Source organism: Vulpes lagopus, chromosome 11, assembly GCF_018345385.1.
Source record: "Vulpes lagopus strain Blue_001 chromosome 11, ASM1834538v1, whole genome shotgun sequence".
In the NCBI taxonomy this organism is placed as follows: Eukaryota; Metazoa; Chordata; class Mammalia; order Carnivora; family Canidae; genus Vulpes; species Vulpes lagopus.
In genome coordinates this window covers 40,936,849-40,959,622 of record NC_054834.1, presented here as the reverse complement: position 1 = coordinate 40,959,622, position 22,774 = coordinate 40,936,849, and the positions used below count along the sequence as shown (strand labels likewise).

Below are 22,774 nucleotides of genomic sequence, written 5' to 3'. Positions count from 1 at the left end.
ATATGTTTTATATCAGAAAAAATTCTGCTTAAAAGAGTAGCTTAATTTGGATGTAAATAATAAATTACTATATTATGTATATATCTGTGTAAGCACAGCATGTAGTAGCCTTATATTTCTACAAAATGAGTTACCTTTGGGAATAATGGTGTTTACTATAGTAATTGAATTTGTGGCATTTCCCTTAAAATTTTAATAAAACCGGGTGCCTGTGTGGCTCAGTCAGTTAAGCATCTGCCTTTGCTCAGGTCATGATCCCAGGGTTCAGGAATTGAGGTCCTGGGATCAAGGCCTCCATCTGGCTCCCAGGACAAGGGGGAGCCTGTTCTCCCTTATGCCCCTGCTCGTGCTCTCTCTCTCTTTCTCTCAAATAAATAAATAAAATCTTTAAAAAATTTAATACACCCTATCTATTAAATTGCAGAAAATAGCTTAAAGCTATATGAGATAAAATTAATTTTCAGTTATTTCATAGCCTTGAAAATTTAGCATTTTTTAAAATAATTAGAAATATATATTATAAGCAACCAACCATTCTTTACAAAATCTTCTATAACCCTGCCTCCATTTTATTTAATTCAATGATACAGAGAAGCAGCTATACCTACAATTAATCCTTGTGGCTTTATAGGGGTCGGGGTAATATTTAGTTTCAATCCTGCTGATTTGACTTTTCTAATCTACTATGTGTTGTCAACTCTTTCAAAATACTACCCTCATTAATGGTGCTTCCTAAAATCCTGCATGTAGGGGCACCTGGGTGGCTCAGTGGTTGGGCATCTGCCTTTGGCTCAGGTCATAATCCTGGGGTCCTGGGATCGTGTTCTACATCACGCTTTTCAGAGGGAGCCTGCTTCTCCCTTTGCCTGTGTCTCTGCCTCTCTCTTTGAGTCTCTCATGGATAAGTAAATGGAATCTAAGAAAAAAAAATCTTGCATGTACCTATTGTACATAAGTCATATTTTTCATTGGTCTTTTTCTTTCGGTATTTTATTTGCTTAGGTTCATTGTGCTAAATCCGTAGCCTCATCCAAAAATACTGCGCAAGCTTTAAAAACTCGCTACTGTTAATTTTTTTTTAAAGTTGTTTTGTATCAAGGGGCAGGAGGACTAAAGAAAGTGGATTCTTTACCCTGCCAACTGCTTAGCATTCAGCTGCCTTAGAAACACTAGCTTCAGAGCTACAGTCATCCAGGCCATTAGGAACATTTCCCTTTTACTGGCCAAATGGAAAACAGCATCTCTGTGAGATGCAAAAAAGAAAGAACGTTCAAAGAACCATTTTTATATGTATCAGTTACACATAATAGAATTATGGGGAGCTAGTATTGATTATTAGTGGCATTTTTAAGGATCAGTATGATCTTACAGATGCAATTAGAAAGTTATTGCTACTAAAAATTGGCAAATCAATTTATGATTCTTATGCTGAATTTGCCATAGATTAGTGCTTGGGTAATATATTTTGGTTTAATATTGTGTTGTGTACACAAATTTAATTAATATTGAAAGAATTAAAATTACAAGTCAACAAATATAGTATTGTGAAAAATAATATAATAATAGCCTCTTATGACTTAGAGAAGCAACTTTATTTATTGTAAATTAGTAGTTATGGGTGAATCTTTTCAGCAGATGCATCTTCTGATTTTGTCAAGGTTTTTATTTTTTTATTTTTTTAAGATTTTATTTATTTACTCATGAGAGACACGCAGAGAGAGAGAGAGAGAGAGAGAGGCAGAGACACAGGCAGAGGGAGAAGCAGGCTCCATGCAGGGAGCGTGACATGGGACTCGATCCCGGGTCTCCAGGATCATGTCCTGGGCTGAAGGCGGTGCTAAACTGCTGAGTTACCCAGGCTGCCCTTGTCAATGCTTTTAATACTGATTTTCCTCTGGTATTGAATTATCAACAGTGGTGGATTCTATATTTTTCAGGAACTGGATATATATATCTATGTGTAATTTAAAAAAAATTATGGTAGTTAATATATATTAAATACCTGAGTACATTTATGTATTCACATAGAATTTAAATACTAATAAGAAAGGCCTATAGCAATATGGCAATGATGTAATCATTATTTAAATGGAATTTGTTGATGTCATTCTGGTTTTCCAACCTTTTACATGAGATGGGTACAGATAAAATTATAATAAATATTGTTGTAGAAAAGTAAGCATTACATAGACATACATAATAATAGATGCCTGCAAGTCAGAATTTTTAGCAGGCAAACATACAACTTAATCAACTAATAGAAGCTTCTTAGAGCCAACAAAAACATTTTCAAAGTAATGTTCTGGCTGAACTGTTTATAGCCCATTTGTGTGTTCTACAAAATAGTGCTGCTTCTAAAGGGGCTGAGTTACATTAAGCTCTAATGATTGTGCCTATTTCATTTAAAGACTTCCAAAGGTTATGATGGAAAGATATTTATGTACTGTGAAGGCTTCAGGTAGAATGGAGCCTTCAGTTAGATGCAGCAGTGTTCTTATTTAATGTAAACATAATGAATCTGGATGGAATTCTTAGATCCTTTAGGTAAAATGCTCTCATTATGATAATCATACCCGACAGCATGTTTTTAATTCAGCATTCCATTGCTTTGTTTTTCCAAAATTTAATGAATGCTTGGTCTAGTTGCAACTGAGGTGAATTTTATCTTCAGGAAGGAAAACAAAGACTGCACCTATAAGTTTCCAATTTATATACAACCAGTTCCTTATTGCCTTCTCAAGTTACACCGAAGTCAAGATACTCTATGTTGCTTATGATGCACTAGATTACATGACTGGAAAACAAGCAAATAAACCAACTAATAACTCCATGATCTTGATATCTTTGCATAAAAATATTTTTTAGTTCATGAGCTTGCTCATCCCAATAAGCTGCAGGAGTGGGATTGGGGAATGGGGATTTGAATCATCATCGTTTACTAGGATCCCAGGCTGATGGACCAGCATAACCATGCACATGCATGCTTTAGAAGTCAAAGTAAGCCACATGGCCACACTGATTTTAAAGGAGACTAGTAACTGCAATCTTATCCTGTGCCCAGGATGAAGAGACACTGAGTATCTGTATTCATACCTATATGTTTATTACTCACAGTGTGGTACTTAACTGTCCAGAGTTGACATCCTTTACTTAAAGTGCTTCTTACCACTTCTCAGAATTATTTCTCTTTCTCTTTGGGTTTTCACCAAAAATCAGTAGAGACGATCATAGTGATCATGTATCATTATAATATAAACCAATAAAGTGGAGAGTGGAAATGAGAGATCTCAGATCAACATTTATATTTTTTACACACACAAAATTATACTTTTTGGATATACACAATATAAGTGTAATATATTATTCTATTTTTCATATAAAATATAACAGAAAGACTAGGAGAAGAATTTCATTTATTTTATTTATTTATTCATGAGAGGCAGAGACACAGGCAGAGGGAGTAGGAGAATTTCAGATAGAGCTCTCAAGACAAGAAAATAATTCATTATATTCATTAACAATAATGGGGGTTTTAAATATTAATTAATTAATTAAATTAGTTGTCTGGTTAATTTCTATTAATATTAGTCTTACTGTAGCAATACTCTCGAAAAGTTGTCCTCTACTTTTGGTTGTTGTGTGACAGAAAGAATAATCAGATAGGATGGCAAAGTGTTTTGTCCAACTAAAATGTTAGAAGGTAAATTGAAATTATAAACTTAATCAGGGCTTACAGATTAAGGTAATAAAAAGCGCCTAATAGCTGAAGAAAGCTTCCTGGAAAGTCCTTCACAGTTTTAGGCTCTGTAGCTTCACATGGTCTGAAAACCTAGGGGAAGAGAAAACATATTCAAAATAAGTTAGATTACTTATGTTAAAGAATAGTGATAAATAGGGTAGAGTAATTATGCTAAATAACCTACTGCACAGTTGCATTTTTGCCCCCAAAATATTTTAAAGTTCTTCAATGAAATGCAATCATTTATAGTTTATCTTGCTTAATGTAATCTTTGAGCCCTTGAGGTCAGGGTTTTTCTTACATTCATCTACAAGACTTACACATTTCTGGTAATGGTAATAATAGTGAACAATTAATACATTTTCTTAAAATTAGTGTTAAAAACTGATTTCAGAAAATGACACAAATTTACTATAGCTCTTTCATATTATATCTATTTTTTTGGCCAAATTTAAGAGGACCAAACTAAAGAAAGTAAATTAGGTCAGAATAGATCATGGGTTTTTATTTGTATATTTACAAATTGTTAAAGACAAGAAAAACTAGAATTGCACTCTTTAAATATGTAATTACTCACAGTCATCTAGCATGAAATACTTCGTGATTTAAAAAGAGTTTATATGGTATGTAAAATATCACAATTGAGTCAGTTTTCTTGGTTATTCCAAGTCCAGTTTATTCTCTTAGTTGTCCACATGTTAGTCTATTATACATGCATATGAGTTTATAAATTTAGCACTTTAAACCATTGAAAAAGATACACTCTAATTTTAGGTTCAAGTTATGTCACTCCCTTGACAAAATTATAAACTTTTTTCAGCAATTAAAAAAAAATACATCTTTGATGTAAGCCTACAAAGTTTGGAATTGGGCAACTATTATTTAGATCATGGTTTAATAAATAATTTCTTACAAGCATTATATGATTATGTACCTTTAGATATATCACAAAATATTAAAACTTAAGTGTTTTATTTAAATGCCCTTCTTCACAATTTTGAATATATACTTACATAAATGAGATACATAAGTATATTATACTTGCATACATTATATGTAATAGGTAGTACATTATGATTATAATACATTATGCATGTAATTAAATGTATATATATATAAATATATATAATTGTCACATATGTGATATGTAACATACATATATCATACATGTTTAGTATATTTCAAAATATATTATATTTTATATATTTATAACATTATATGTTATATATTATACAAAGCATATATAGTATAATGTTATATATTATACATATATATAATCATATATAATCAGTTCATGTAAATTTTTTATAAAAGGAGACATAAAAATGATTAATATAAACCCAGGTTTTGAAAGATGAAAGACATCTGTACCCTTTTCTGAGGAAGCATGAATTAATAAATCCAACAATGTATCTCCAAAAACCCTTCATATTTGAAAAAAGAGCACTTTGAGAAAATGCTAAAGACAATATATCAAATTATCTAATTAACAGATTTTTTTCCCAAATAGCAACATTAGCATTGCTTGTTTAAAAGTGCACCCACTTCGAACCTACTGAATCAGAAAACACTGGGGTGGGGGTGCCTGGATGGCTCAGTACATTAAGCAGTTAAGCAGTTCTGCCTCAGGTCATGATCTCAGAGTCCTGATATCCAGCCCCACATCCGGCTCCCTGTCATGTATCCTTGGTGGGAGGCCTGCTTCTCCCTCTCCCCTGCTTGTTCTCTCTCTCTCTCTCCCTTTCTCTCTTGCTCTCTGTCTCTCAAATAAATAAATAAACAAGATCTTAAAAACAAACAAACAAAACTGTGGTGTGGAGTTTCCAAATGACTCTAATAGGTGCTGAAGTTTGAGAGCCATTGGTAGAATCAAACCATTTTATTAGCTGATTTATAGAGGATACAGCAATAGCTTCTCAATGAAACAAAACACTAGGTTGACTTATTCTCACGCTGAAGTCTTCCCTAGATTCTTGAATGAACCTTACCTTATAATTAATATCTAAAAGACCAAGTGGATTGTTTGGCTGCCAAATGTGTGTCACATGAAGGAAATATATTCATAGTTGAGACTCTGTCAAGGGTAGGGGTCTTTGTCCTGCCACTATTTATTGTTCTTCATTATCCTGTGTAAATCTTTTCCCTGCCTTCTCTCCTTCAGCAACTTTTTTCTTTCGTTCAGTGACTGCTTAAATATTAAATATCACCTCTTTAGAGTTGCCTCCTCTGGTCACTTAAAGTAACATAGGGCCCACTGCCTACAGCTCTATAGCTTACCAAAGCAGGCTGTCTGTGGTACCTCTCAGCACTTAAAATACTCTGACATTTGTTTAAAATTTAATGTCTTTGTCGTATTTACTTTTAAAACTTTCTATAGAATGTGAGCTCCATTTGGACATGGACAGTATTGGTCTGGTTCACTGATGTATCTGTATCATTCACTGTTCATTGGTACACTGCAGACATTTTTTGGAGGAAAAAATATAAATAAATATGGCACATATTTATACAATATTTATTCAATATTTTATTTGCTAGATAGTAATTGAGTAAAATAACACACCTGGGAGTATTAGACCTGGTAGAGGGAATTCTTCCCTCAGGAAGAAGGTATTTGAGGTTTTAATCAGACCACTCATCAGAAAAAAATCTAAACAGTTAATCAGGGGATACAGTTCACCATAGTTCTTTGCTAAAGTATTATTGAGTTGACTTTAACTCAATATAAATTGGTAAATCTTTGTTTAAATGTATAAATCATTTATTACTATAGCTTCCATTTCGATTTGGCCAAATCCACCTGAAAAGTCATTTTGCATCTTGAGAAATTGCTAATCAAGTTGAATATAGGCTTCAAAATAGATTGTAAACAATTACTCTTATAAAAAAGTGTTTCTCTTTTGATCATTTTTTTTTAATTCTTCTACAGCTCCATGATATTCTTGAAGTTTTACAGGGTCCCACTCTAAAATGAATAGAGAAAAAAATCATTAGAGTTATGAAAATAAATTGATTCTCTTTTTTCAATTTCCCTTAAAAAACAATAAAGTATTACCTTAGTGATTTTTTAAATAGCTCTACATTCATATTCTATGCATAACGAAACCATGTTTATGAGTATCTTTCATTGGGAAAAAATCAGTGGAAGCTATTTCTTTTAAGTGGCTTATTTTTTCCTTTATATGATTTGGTTTCAGAATATTCACTCCAGTTACATAAATTATAAATGTTGCTTCTCCTACTCATAGTACATGATGTATTATTACAGGCCAGACTCATCGTAATGTGGTGACCCCAGCAAACTACCGAGTGAACTTTTCAAATGAAAATATTCAGATAGATTATGTGTTTATGAATAAAAATAAATTTGCTTTTCAGGGAGTTTGGCCGCTGGAAAGTAAATAATCTTGCAGTTGAGAGAAGAAATTTCCTTGGCTCCCCTCTGCCTCTTGCTCCTGAATTCTTCCGCAACATAAGACTTCTGGGACGTCGACCTACTCTTCAGCAAATCACAGAAAATCTTATCAAGAAATATGGGACCCATTTCTTGCTATCTGCAACTCTGGGAGGTACGATTCTTTGAAAATATTTGTGTCTATGTGTGCTTGTGCATAAAACTGTAAAAATCAGGTAAAAATGTGTTGATTAATCCAGATAACTTCAGTTTGAGTAGGCCTAGAATTTTTCACTAATATATTCAATACATTTATTGAGTTATTACTAGACACCTTCTATGGTGTTCACAATGGTAAAGTAAATGGTTATTACTTAGTTCCTGCCTAAAGGCAATTTATAATATAATAGCATGCATTAAATACAGTCATAGCTATTGCACTCTGTAGTGTGAGGTGACGTGCCAAAGTTTGTTCCAAAAAATGAATAATAAACAGTCATGTCACAGGTGGAAGTCATCACTTCTGTTTACAGAGAGCAGGAAAAGTTTCCTGAAGTAAACATGAAAGATCTAAAATTACATTTTTTAGGACTATTTTAGTATTTCTGATTGTGGTTGATACATAATATAGAGAGAATGATCAATAAATATCACTTATGACCCATAATGTAAAAGTAGATATTAATAATGTACTTCTTTAATTTATGAATTTGTAAAAAATAAATCTGTGGTTTTATTATTTTTAAATATGTTTTATCATGGTGATATATAATTCAGTATTTTGAATACATTTAGGTGATATTTGAGAAGGAAAAGTAATAGAAAAAAATAGGATTTTCCTAAACTATAAATATCCCAGAATTCCATATATTTAGTTTTGTGCAGGACTTTTAATAATGTTCAACTATTTTATTTAGAAATGAGTGTCACTCTTGAAGAGCACTGAATATAATTGTATACGGAGTTAAATAATTGAGTAGGAAAACCATGAAAACGATGATTCCCTGCTTCCTTGTGAGTTTCTCAGTAAGTTTACTGAATACAGGCCAACTGAGTCATACCAATGATGAGGTGGCATAAAAGGCCACTAGTCTTTCATTTTTCCTATCTTTGAAGATGGCTCTTTTTTCTCCTTTACCTGCCAGTCCAGTCTGTCAATAAGTCATGCCAGTATTTTTTTTTCCAAATATATCCCATGTCAAAGCTTTCTGACTTCCACCCAGACATTCCTAGACCAAGTCATCGTTTCTCCTAGAATATGCCTCAGGTCCACGCTCCACACGAATCTTTTAAAAACTTGGATCAGGGGATCCCTGGGTGGCGCAGCGGTTTGGTGCCTGCCTTTGGCCCAGGGCGCGATCCTGGAGACCCAGGATCGAATCCCACGTCGGGCTCCCGGTGCATGGAGCCTGCTTCTCCCTCCGCCTGTGTCTCTGCCTCTCTCTCTCTCTCTCTCTGTGACTATCATAGATAAAAAAAAAAAAAAAAAAAAAAAAAATAAAAAAAAAAAAAACTTGGATCAGGTCAAATTACTCTGTATGTCAATTAAAACCTGTAACTAGCCACTTAAAATCCAAATGTCTTGAAATAGTTTATAATGCACTATATGAATGGCTTGATACTGGCTTTTGCCACAGATCTCAACTTTTCTTCTCAGAATACTTTATTTTTCAGCCGCAATGACCTTCAAATGATTCAGGTCAATTTTTCTGCTCAAATATTACTTTCCATGGAGGGCTTCCTGTCCATTCTACCAGGAATAGTGCCCAGTGGTCCACCAGTAGTCTCCACTACCTCATTATCGTCTTTGGATTCTTCATAGTATTAATTTTTATGTGAAATATTTTATTTATTAGTTTCTTGGCTTATTATTTGTCATTTCTGCATGTTTTCTTAAAAACAGGAACTTTTCCTATCTTTGTCATCAATTTAGGAATTGATGTAGGAAGATACTTTTTGGCACAATGTATGGCATCATTTAAATATGCAATGCGGGACACCTGGGTGGCTGAGCAGTTAAGCGTCTGCTTTCAGCTCAGGGTGTGATCCTGTCGTGCCCGGATTGAGTCTCACATCGGGATCCCTGCATGGAGCCTACTTGTCCCTCTGCCTGTGTCTCTGCCTCTCTCTCTCTCTCTCTCTCTCTCTCTCTGTGCCTCTCATGAATAAATAAATAAAATCTTTAAAAAATATTAAATATGCAATGCATTTATGTTATTGTTATTGTTATTACAGTACTATGGATAGAAAAATTATAAAATATTCCAATAATTATAAAAACTCATTCAGACAGAGAAAGCTATGTCTATATGAATTAGTAAGGCCAATGATTATTAATGCAATAAAATCTGAAGTAAAAGTGAAAATTAAATTATTACCTTAACTTCCTTTGAAAAGTTCAGTGGTCTTGTACTTCATCATGTTTGTGTCGACAATGTCTGATACCCAGAAGAATCTCAGAACATAAAATATATTCTCCAAGTAAGAAAGGAAGCAAGTGACAGAGAAAAGACAAAAGAGATTAAAAAAATACAGATGATTTTCATGGATATATTTTTCCTTATACTAAAATTACGATGACTTTTTGATTGTTTAGGCATTGTAGATGCAACATTCTGGCCTTCAGATTAGTTTTTGTTGTGTATGTCTTTTGTTTGTATAAGCATGGTCTAAAAATCCTTTGTGGAGTTAAATCATTTCTTCAGGTTGATTAGTCAATGATAGTAATATGCTCTCCCAGGATTATTTTACTTCAATTATTTAAAAGTCTTATTCAAACATTTTCTTAAAGGCACATCATGGAGTTGGGTAAGGGAGGCAAAGAAATGTAATTGCCAGGCTTCCTGGCCACCTCACTTCTGATTAGTCCTTGCATCTAGTATTCCTGGTATTTTCTATTGAAATTCTTTTTTTTTTTTTTTTTTTACACCCTCTAAATGTTACGTATAGTTTCTTTCAGGAATCTCTGCTGTGTGATGTTAATAAGTTAACTAAAATACCTGAAATTATTAAGTAGCTTAAGGATATAAACTATTTCGAATTAAAATATACATCAGGTTGATCTCAGGCAATTTTAAAAATATTGTTGTTGTAATTATACTAAATCATTTTTTGTTGCTATAATATATTTTAGCTTATATGTTTTACCTGGCTGAACATGAAATTGTATCATTGCATTAAAAAAATAAGATTTGTGGTGTATAACTGGAGTTAATTCTCTCTCTTGCTCTCTTATTAATCAACTAAGTAATAACTCTAATACTAACACACTGAGGATGTCATGTATATAAGCAAACATCTTAAGAAGCCAGTTATTTTTTGTTTCCTAAGTAATGATCTTCAACTAAATTTAAACATTTTAAAAAATGAGCTGTGTAAAATGCTCTCAGTATTAAAGTGATGAAAATAAATAAATAAAAAGTGTCTTTTTTCCCCTGAGTTATTTAGTACATCATATTATTGACTTAGACATAAAACTTTGGATAGCATACTTGAAGCCTTTAATGGAATATTTTATGATATATAAAACCAGTGATTGAATTATCTCCCTATAGGGAAAAATAAATTATAAAAAACTTTCTTCAATATATATCATTTTCCACATTTATTTCATCTTATGGCTTCTAGACTATTTATCAATATAGTAATTCAGCTTGCTTCTATTTGGATAATGATATCTAAACTCCATCACTGTTTAAATATCTAAAATAAGCTACTCAATATGAAGAATCAATCTTGAAAAAGATTGCACTAGTGGGATATATTGATTTCTAGCTATGGAATATATTTCATGACTGTTTTTGTAATATATTTCATTATAATACAATATATGACAAATACTGAAAAATAAGTGTCTGTGTACTGAATATAGAACAACAACAACAAAATGATTGAATAGGAAAAAAAAATACAAAGAGCTTAAAACTACTGGGTTGACTGGGAAGAGGGAGGGTGCCCAGTATAAAGCACCAAACCCAGGTTCTGGATCAATTGAAAAAGGCAAAAAGACTAAGGAAGATTCAGACCAAAACTTTACTTAAAATTTTGTAAGATGTTGTAACAAAATATTTATAATAATTTTAGATTAGGGACCTAATCCTTATCTCCAGTAATACACAGACTCATCCAAGCAATCATCATTATAGCCCTGAGCCACCCATGGTCACAGGAGCATATGGGTGGCTCCCATATCAACCTAGGTTCTCTAAAGCTTAACGCAGTGAAGAACAAACCAAAGATTGTGCTCTCTCCAAACAGGCGCATCTTGAAGAAGAAGAGGAAGAGGCAGGGTTACTCATGTCAGTCCTTTTCTTACACCAGCCTTTCTGTTAACTCACTGCACTTCTGTGGGAAGAGTCAGGAATGCAGGGACAAGGTTTGTTTGGACAAAATACTTTCCCTCAGAGAGGAGTGTAGGAAAAAGTAGTCTTTTCTTGATAGAGATATTTTTAAGAAATAAAAATTCATTCTAGGAGCAAATAGATAATACCTTAAGATTTGTTTATTTGCAACTTTAGAAAATATTTTTCACCCTCTGCAACATAAAAACAAATGCTGTTTGACTACTGGTTTTGAATGCACAGAGTTTTAAAAGTGATAATTTAATTTTTGGTGGAAATAGTTACTTTTTTTAATATGTAAGTTTTTTAATTTTTTTTCCTCAAAGTGCTCCTTATGAGAATGTACCTTGTTATTAGAATATCGTTCAACTTAAGAACTTTATCAGATATATAATTTTATTTATATAAAGAATATACTTTATTTACTATTAGAATGTAAAAATACATGATTGAAGTCTTCAGTAGCATTAACTTACCAGCATAGTTATTTAAAATAATAAATACTACCTCAATAACCACATAGTGTAAAAGTCACTATGGATGCAAAGTAGTTTAATAGCTTGCAAGTTTTACCATATACTGTTTGCATATGTTATCTCTTTCAAGAAGAACAGAGTCCTGGGACGCCTGGGAGGATCAGTGGATGAGCGTCTGCCTTCAGGTCAGGGCATGATCCTGGTCCTGCGATCGAGTCCCACATCAGGCTCCCCACATGGAACCTGCTTCTACCTCTTCCTATGTCTCTGCCTCTATGTGTCTCTCATGAATAAATAAATAAAACCTTAAAAAAAAGAAGAACAGAGGTCAGAAGTCAGGCAGTATGATACACTATAGATAGAATAACAATTGAATTTTTAAAAATTGTCTTGCATCCCCATGAGTGTAAGATTCCAAATATCCTTATCTAATTTCAGAAATACTCAATTCTCACCTTTGTCTATGTAAATTACATTCTGTATGAAGTGTCCACAGATAGTTTTAAATTCTATATCAAACACTACCTTCTTTCAAAATTGATTAATGGCTGTGTTTCTCATTTTCATTTGATCTCTTCTTAGCAAATACCAGTTCTTTTTGCTTTAGTTTAACTGTAACATAATTAAAGAAGCAAATCTACTAAAAACATACGCAAATAGAAATACTCACTAAAAATGCATGGAATTATTTCCTCTATTAGATTGCATATGCTGGTTTAAGTAAAAGAACTGAAAGCAAAGAAATCTTTTCTGATGCTTCTTCCCGGGGAATCATTAAAATAATGATATTGAAGAGGGAAAAAAAATTGCCACACTGGTTTTTTTTTTTTTATTTTTTATTTTTTATTTTTTTTTGCCACACTGGTTTTTAAAAGTAAAGATATAATCCTTAAGATTAGTCAGTTGTACCTATTCCTCTCCGTTTCTGTCTCCATCTGTCTCTCATCTCTTTCCCTCTCTCCTGATCTCTCATGTTTCTCTGATAAAATTTTTTAAAAACATAATTTAAAACAGAAATGTAAATTAAATTTTAATGTTTTATAGGACAGTTATCTACTAAAAGGATTTGAAACCATTTACATAAATGTCATAAATATAAAACAAAAGAAATTAGGATTAAAATTGCTATGTCAATGGATTTTAATAATGACATTCCTGGCAACTAAGTCAAAAGATAAATGTCGTTTTAGTATTTTATAAATTTGATTATGTTTTCTTTTTCCTCTTTACCTTATAGCACTTCGACAAGGTAGATAAATCATCTGTCCGTTGTTTGACAAGCATGTACTGAGTTAACCTGTAACAGTGCAAAGAACCAACACCTTCCTTAAGAAAACACATAGGTGACTGACAAATAGAGACATTTAAATTGATAATAAGTTTTACTGTGGTTTAGAGCCTCATTACTCAAGTGTAGTTCATGGTCCAACAGCACCAGCATTACCTTGGAGCTTGTTAGAACTGCAGAATCTCAGATTTCATCTCAGATTAATGAATCAGAATCTACATGTTAACAAGATCTCTGGGTGATTTATGTGCACATTAAGGTTGAACTGTTTAGAGTATCTATATAAATTTAGAGTGTTCTTAACTATTCTAGAAATCTCACTTCTGAAAATTAATCTTACCAAAATAGTAGCAGGAGTCTATAATATAAGGAACAAAAATGTTCATTGTAACACTGTAAACAACTCAAAAGAGAGGTGACTTAACTGTGTTTCACTCAGGATAGATTCACTTTCATCTGACATGGAAACTCTATTTCCAGTTCCTCTTTTTCCATGTCATTGTTCTATAGAGAACATTATGGTAGCTGGGAAATTTTGTTTAAGGTATTTTCAGACTTTTTGGGGGATAATTGTTAATAATCATAAAGTCAGATGCTTTCATTTGGGGTATTTTGCAAAACATATTATGTTTCTTTGTCAAAGCTCTATAAGACTAGTTATTTCCTTCTCATAATATCTTGCAGATGCCAATTGGTGTTAAGCCAACATGTCTGTTTTTACTGTTTAGATATTTGGCTCTGTTTCTTGTCAGAAGCCTATTTTCCTCAGATTGATTTTTTTTATGTCTGCTTGTTTCTAAAACACTTTTTTCTGCAACACTATAATAGTGGAAAGATAGATTTCATCAGTATGTTTACCTTTTAACATGTTAAGCTAAGAAAGGTTGATCATCAGTGGTGAGGGCAAAGTACACTGTAAAAACTGAAATATAATTTCAAAAGAAGAGCTATACCCAAAATATTATAAGACTTTAGCCCAAGACATAACATGATCTCTTATTACCAAAAAGTAAGATAACATTTTTGGATTAAAATCACACATCCAAAGTAAAACCTACGAGCAATTACATTTAATCTATGTTTTCGTTGGCATTCCTATGGGAAAGATTTCTACTAAATAGCATTTCTTTACAAGTAAAACTCACACAAAAGCAAAACCGACATTCACAATAAGATTTTCCAGTGTAAGGAAATTGAATGACCAGAAGGACATCTACCATAAATGTATAGTTGTTTTGTTTTGCTTTCGTCTGGATGAAATGGTATACATTATAGGTCTGTAGACTAACCCAAGGGCAGAGTAATGATAACATAAAATAGAGCCAATCTATAAACATTATTTTCATCACAGTAAATAAATAAAAAACAAAACTAAACAAAACCCCTCAAGTGGATTTTAACTGCAGTGGCTGTGCCTATCTAGTATGCTATGATTGTGGATCCTCTGTGGTCTGCTCTGGTGTCACTTTGTTCCAAGAATCAAGTTGAAGAAGTTTCTCTTTTGAACATGCTGACCTCCTGGCAGAGGGAAAAGGCTAAATAATTTGTGTAACTTTGCAGTGCTTCTCAAAATTCGTACTAGATCATAGCATACTGGCTTTCATGTATTCCAATGACCCAAATGTTATTCTTTCCAATGCCAGGTTATAAGGAATCCCTCATGAACTGTTTATACTTCTTCTCTATAATGAACCATTAATCCATGTATCCATGTTTGGATCCACAGTAGTGCAGAAAGTAATTGCAAAAAATAATGCAATCTGACACATATTCATTCTTGATTTATCCCTAGGATTCTTTTACTCATTCTATTATCCATTGTTTTTTGACTTTTTCTAACTTTTTGAGAGCATTACATTAGTCCTTGATAACTGTATATATGAGGATGCAAATTGATAAAATACAAGGAAAATATAATAGTACAAAATTTCTTTAAAATTTCTCTTCCTCGTGGACATAAGTGATTTGAAAATCAGACCGAAAACTACATTACTATGAGGTCCATAGCATATCAAATGTACATAATCTCCTCTTATGAACTGATCGTAAGATAACATTAAAGTCATGATTGTTTTTTTGATGTTGTTTTATTGTCTTCTGTTTTGCATTCTCTCCGAAAGCATCCTTCAATATGTGCTTTTAATGTCCATAAACTACCACAGTATTTTAGTAGTAAAAGACACAGCTGCATGATTTCTGTGTGAAATAATCATGTCTTTTTATATCCACAGTCATTAATCCTTTTTACTTTCTAACAAACTCAGAATGTTGAATCGTTTTCAGAATCACATTTAGTTTTTGCAAAATGTGTGGATGTCCTTTGGTACTCATGTCATGCTTATGGGCAACAGCTGGTTTAAAAAATAGGAATAAAAATGAAATTTCAACACGAATTTTAGTTGATTGAATAATATCTCAGTTTTCAATTGTGAATATTGTGTGTTACGTAGAATTCTGATGAACTTTTATAATTGAATAGTTGAGAAAGAGTACAGTTAAAGTTAAGAGTGTATTCTTCTTTCGTTTTGCGTTCTTTTTCTCTTAAAACCCTGTTTCTAAGACTATGAAGATCGTAAACATCACAAAAACATGGTAGTTATATATAATTTAAAAAACACAAGAAGATCTCTTAGAGGAAATAAATAGGCTTGTTTGTGATGTAGATTGAGTAGCCTTGTCAAAATATCTTAGATATTTAACAATCCATGATTTAAAAAAAAAAAAAAAAAAAAAAACAAACAATCCATGATTTATAACACTTGAAATTTAGCATAAACTACCTAGTTTACATCACATAGTTGTCTAGTTTGCTGTAAATGAGGGTTTAAAATATGGTATTCATAAGAACAATTAGGGTAATTTTAACTGCCTCACATGCTTCACTGCAGGGAAAGCTACTATATACATGGATTAATGCCCTACTGTAGAGAAGAACTGCGAGCAATTTATGAGTGGTTTCTCTTTATCAGGTTATTGGAAAGAATGGCCAACTGCTATCTTTAATCATCCCATGTATCTTGATTATAAGATCTACTAGAAAACAAGTTTGACTAAGTCCAGGTTCCTGTGGTGAAATTCAATCTCTCTGAAATGTTAACTTGTAAAAATTTAAAACCTCCTTATTTACAGTTAGGCCCTAATTAAAAAAGGAAAAAGAGAGGAAACCAACATTTATTGTACATAGTATATGTGTTCTGCCAAGTTCTATGGAGAAATTACATTGCTTAGTTTTTTCAAACAGATGAGAGTAAGATATTGCTTCTGTTCTAGAGACAGGGATGCTAAGGGCATGTGCAACTTTACCAACGCCACGCAGTCTTTGATAGAGGACAATGAACTGTTAGGATTTACCTTCACATACACCTGACTCCCAAACTCACATTTTCCTTTTTCTTATTATATCATATTTCCTTCAAATTGAAACAGTAACAAGAAAGCATGTACTGTAAAACTAATAATAAAAGTGTATAAAGATTTACAATATTTTTCTCCTTTGATTTTTCTCTGTTGTCTATAATATATTTTTGCTCTCAGGATAAAAGGAGGAAAACACATTTATCTGTACCTTACAAACAAATGTGGCCTCTGAAAAACAAAGGAAATATTCTTTAAGTCTCCAGTAGATAGAAAGTGGAAGTTATTATTACTCATGATGATGATGATGGGCCATCGTTTCTCTATGTACAGCTTTGATTACTTAAACCTATATTAGGGGATCCCTGGGTGGCGCAGCGGTTGGCGCCTGCCTTTGGCCCAGGGCGCGATCCTGTAGACCCGGGATCGAATCCCACGTCGGGCTCCCGGTGCATGGAGCCTGCTTCTCCCTCTGTCTGTGTCTCTGCCTCTCTCTCTCTCTCTCTGTGACTATCATAAATAAAAATTTTAAAAAAAAGAAACTTTAAAAAAAACCTATATTAGCATTTATCATTCAATTGTAACATAGGATAACTCTGAAATTTTAGTCCCCTCACTCTCATTATGTGTTATTTTCCAGATTATCACAAGACAGCCTACATTCGTAAAGTATTCTTAAATCAAATATTTTAATTTGCCTTTTAAAACAAGTTTATGCTACTCCTCTCTTTTGTGTGATGGATGACTCAACTGAGGTCCCACTAAGGACTTTTCACCTGAAGAGTGAAGATGTATAGAGGGATACAGTATTTAAAGGATTGTTTTGAGGACTATTTACTCACCAAGTGTAGGTACAAATTATAGGACAAGGGTTCATGGATTTGTAAAAGAAGTAGAAAAGGAGGCTTCTGTTCATCACAAATAAAATAGCTAAAATTAGTAGAAATGTGTATATATGAAATGAGTTGTTTTATCCTAAATTTTAAGGAATTGTGGTGAATAAAAGAGAATAATACTATGCCAACAACTTTTGAATTCTTCCTGTAGTCTAGTTGTATTCTAAATCCTTTACAGATATTAAATGTTTCATGCTTCTAGCTACTCTTTAAGGAATACTATGTTCAATTTATACTAGAGGAAACTGAGTCAAGTTATACAATTCAAAAGTATTCAGTTACTAAGTACAAGCCAGTATCAAAACCCAAATCTATCTGGCACTAGCAGTTGGCACACTTATATCTAAACTATAATAAGTCATTCTATATTTTTCCTTCTTCCAGCATCTCATTTTCAGTAAAAGAGTCCATTGTAGTGGTCTAATTATCTCCACTTCTCAATGATGTATAGCTTTTCAATTCATGTTGGGCAATCCAGTGATAAGTAAATTCACTACTATACAAAAAAAAAAAAAATTCACTACTATACATAGTGAAGATTACTCTTCACATATTTAAATGGCTTTCTTGAATCTTCAGAAGGCAAAACTCATTTCCAATAAATCAATTGAACTAATATTTTGAATTTCATATATTACTGATTTGAAGAAGAGATTAGATATTATTTTAAAGAATAAAGAAGTAAGCTTCCTTCTATCTACAGAAATCTGTAGAAAACATTGTGGATACAAGGAGGCTAAACTTGGATATTTGGATGTATTTTCTAAGTAGAATCACCTGAAGACTGCCAAGTCATCCAGAATTTCATTTTAGTCATATTAAAATTATTAACTTACTAATTACTTTAAACTTTCATTGTGAATAAATGTTTTAAATCATTCTCACTTCTTTCTTATGGCTGCACTGTATTCTACTGTACAGAAGCAAAATAGTTTATTCTTAATGATTAGGTATCTGTGTTGCTACCAATATTACAAAGCAAGCCACAGTAAGAAGCCTTTTGCATAATTTAGCCAGTATTTTTTGGGATAGGTTCTTAAAAGTAGGATTGCTGAGTCAATTATTGTTAACTATTGCCAAATTTCCTCTCTATAGTTAAATCATTTTGCATGATTACCAGCAATACATCAGAGGGCCTCTTTCCTTCCAGTTTGCCAACAGCTTTGGCAAAGTTGTTAAACTTTTGGATTTTGGCAAATTCTGTAATTGCAAATTGATATATCAATATATTTTAATTTGCATTTCTTGTACTATTTTTACCTTTATTTCCTGTATTTTCTGCTTTATGAAAAGTGTTGCCATTAAAGCAACTTGGCAAGTTTGAGTCTTTAGCACTCATTATACAAAGTTCTTCTTTTTCCCATTTAATAATTTTTGTCCCAAATTGTACAATATCTCATATCGAGACTGTTAACTTTGCTTCCTTTTTATTTACATTTACCAAGATCTTTGCCATTTGGTTTTTAACCTTGCTTAATAAGACGTGTCTGTTGTATTAGTCCATTTGGGCTGCTAACAAAACACCACAGACGGGATAGCTTATAAACACCAGAAATTTATTGCTCACTGTTCTGGAAGCTAGAAATCCAAGACCAAGGTACCAGCAGGGTTGGGCTAGGGCCCTTTTTAGGGTTGCAGACTTTTTGTATTTTCACATGGCAAAGGGGCAAGGGATCTCTCTTGGAGTCTCTTTTATAAAGACACTAGTTCCATTTTTGTGAGCTCTGATATCATGCCCTAAGCACCTCCCAAAAGCCCTACTTCTTAATACTTTTATCTTTGGGGGTTAAGATTTCACATACAAGTTTTGAGAGGACCTACACATTCAGAGCATAGCACTTGAATAGGTGATAGATCCTCATGGGAGTTCTTAGACTACCACAGAACTGTTGTTCTTTGTACATCCGTGTACAGGATGCTTGTTTTGGTACTCCCTCACAAGTTGGTTCATAGGGGATTTTTTTTTCCTCAGAGGAATTGGTCTTTCTGAGATAATAGTTACTGAAACTTCCATACTAGTTATCCTCTTTTCCTGGGGGATGAATAATTATTGAGGATTTTTTTTTGTTTGTTGCTATAGTAATTTACATATATTTTCCCTTTTCTCTTTCAGATGTTCCCACCTGAAAGCTATTTATCATGCACATAACCTAATGCTTTTGATAATTTAACCCACTTACTCATATTTTTGGAGGGATTTTTTTTTTCACCTGTTCCAGTTAGGCTGTTTGACTTCCAGTATGCATATCGGGATCCAAATACAAATTGAGAATGTGACCTTTCAGAAATAACATTGTTAACACGTTACTTCTGGTATCAGTTGACCCGATCTCTTGCTTTATCTACTGTTACAAGCTGTTACTTATGATTGGATAATAACCTAGGATATGTCATTTTTAAATTAGTATTATTTTATTTATTTGGTATTTTATAAAACTGGCTTGCCAGTTCATAAGTGGGCATAATGCAGCCAGAACAGAGTGTTTCTGAAAGAATGACAAGTCTGACAATTTTGTACTAGATAAATATCCAAGAATATGGAAATCTGAAGATGGCAAGTTCTTAAATTTAAATAGCATCGATATTTTTTGTCAACAGTTGAACACTGAAAATTTCAGTTTAATTATACTTTAAATTTCATCTTTGAAAATCTGTTATCAAACCTAAGTCCTCCATGGAGGTTAGTGATTTCCGTAGAGCTTATTTAATACATAATATTTTTATGTAATGCCACATGTAGGAAACCTCTGAATTTAATTCACATATATTTACACAACTATATATGCATATGTATGTTTTCTCTGCATTTTCAAGGTTCAATTAAAAATGGCTAGGGGCACCTGGCTGCAGAACCTGTGACTCTTTATCTTAAGGTTGTAAGTTTGAACCCCACATTGGGTGTACAGATTACTAAAAAATAAAATCTCTTAAAAAATGGCTAGTGTTTAGTAATATGTTCGGTCATGTTTCCATTAGACATGCTGATCTGCAATAATCATTTCTGAGTAAATACAATCTTATATCATGAACACTACTTAACTTCATTTTACATATTTTCCTTTCTTAATTTGCTTTTGTGCCACAAGATGTTAGGTAAAGTATATGAGGAAATCAATAAAATCTTTTTTAAAGATTTTATTTATTTATTCATGAGAGACACACACACAGAGAGAGAGAGAGGCAGAGACATAGGCAGAGGGGGAAGGAAGCTTCACGCAGGGAGCCCGATGCAGGACTCGATCCCGGGTCTCCAGGATCATGCCCTGAGCTAAAGACAGACGCTCAACTGCTGAGCCACCCAGGTGTCCCAGAAAGTCAGTAAAATTTAGAGAAATTGTTCCACAAATGCTAGCTATTCGAAATTTACTAAATAAGCATTTACAGCCTTCAATATCTCAAGTATCTTTCTAAGTACATGAGAAATATCCATGAACAACACAAAAGTTACTTGTCCTTTTGTTGCTTATCACTCTTTTGTTTCATTATGTCTGTAGTCTATACTTCTTCACCTGCAGATAATTGAAAAATTGATTTTAAGTGGAAAATGGAATAATTATAAATATTGTTAATGCAGGAGAGGAGTCACTCACAATTTTTGTGGACAAGCGGAAGCTGAGCAAAAGATCTGAAGGAAGTGATTCCAGCACCAATAGCTCTTTGGTCACTCTGGAGACGCTACATCAACTAGCTGCTTCCTATTTCATTGACAGGGACAGCACTCTTCGGAGACTTCACCACATTCAAATTGCATCCACTGCCATTAAGGTATGAATGGGTTTACTCTAAAATGGTATCATACCATTATTTTTTTCCTAGTTCTAAAACTCATCTCTATATATTTGCATGTACCACTGATTCTACATTCTACAAAATGGTTAAACATTTCCAGTTTTTGTAAGTTATGTGATAGATTTCAGTGAAATGGTATGTATCTTGATGTAACTTTGTGGCTTAATAATTGGGTCAAGGCATCCTCATACCCTAATGTTAATTGAAATACATTTGACTTGTGTAAGTAGACAGAGGTAGACAGACTCCCTCATGACATGTAGGTGGACAAAACTTTATTTTAATAACATTAATTTATTTTATGAATATTCATATTTTATAGTATGTATTTAAAAGCATGCTGAGAAGGTGCCATGTTACCCTCAAAATGGTCAGTGACACAAGAGTCATTGAGAAGTCCTGATTTAAGGAATATTTTCCCCCATTACTTTAAAAATATAATTAAGAAGTAAAAGCATTTGGGTATAAGTTTCTGGCGGTCAAGACACAGCATAGTCTAGATTTCTGGGTAAACTCCCATGTGTTCACTAGAATCCTGCCTATACTAAGGTTGGCTTTACCAAAACTGGGACAAAGTAAGAATAAGGTCCCTTTAATTAAAAAAAGAAAAATAGAGGAGAGTGAAATAGAGGGAGAAAGAGACAGACAGTGGCTTCCAAAACATTAGACTTCTTGGCACATTTCTCTGGCAGTTTAAATCAATATGTTATTGTGTTTAGTCAATGGACATTGCCAAATAAAGAATCATCACCATGTGATAGGGTGATCCAGGACTAAGTTACCAGGAGCAAACTGAAATATAAAGAGCATTTCTTAGTGTTTTACCTGTAAGATTTCATAATCCATGTAAAAAGCAGTCATTAAATGTATTATTGTATTGCTTTATGATTTTAAAATTAATATGTGTTTTATAAGTTAATCAAAGGATAATACTTCAGTATTTGGGGAATTCTAAGAAAAATTAGCCCAAAATATATATTTTGTGCAACATGTACAGGAAAGAATAAAAGGTGGTACAGAAATATATCTAGCTTATAGGTTACATAAATAATACCAGCTGTCTTCAATATTGCTCGTAGATAAAGTGTGGAAAAGATCTCTGTAGATATAAATTACACAATTGTAGTTAGTCTACTTCTGACTGTAGGACTTCTGTTATATTGGATAATCAAATATATAAACACTATTTATGTTGTATAGATAAAAATGTGGCCAGGTTGAATGCAGATATTATAGTTAATCCAAAATATTGTAAGATAGAACACTGTTAGAAATACTTAGCTTGAGGTTGCTGAGGACAAATAGACTTTTTCAGAACTCAATTTCAATGACATAAACAGTAACCTAAAGTGTATTTTCTAATAGAAAACATCATTGTTGTAAGTATGTTTATTATATGGCTATTGATTTTTTTTCTCCGCCTCAAGTAGAATTATGCAATAGAGTTTGTACTTCACTCAGTAACAAATATTCATTCACAGTTTATGTAGAAACAATG

The 22,774-nt window shown here is 32.8% G+C and overlaps 1 protein-coding gene across 4 annotated transcripts in view; it reads left to right on the top strand.

The window, feature by feature from the left end:
• The window catches only part of BRINP3 (BMP/retinoic acid inducible neural specific 3), a 384,981-nt gene that overhangs the window by 190,083 nt on the left and 172,124 nt on the right, over positions 1–22,774 (top strand). For all 4 annotated transcript variants that reach the window (XM_041773285.1, XM_041773288.1, XM_041773287.1 and 1 more), the window contains exons 3-4: positions 7,118–7,308; positions 21,062–21,252. In XM_041773285.1, the coding sequence (XP_041629219.1) occupies positions 7,118–7,308; positions 21,062–21,252 (382 nt within the window). The remainder of the gene's footprint in view (positions 1–7,117; positions 7,309–21,061; positions 21,253–22,774) is intronic.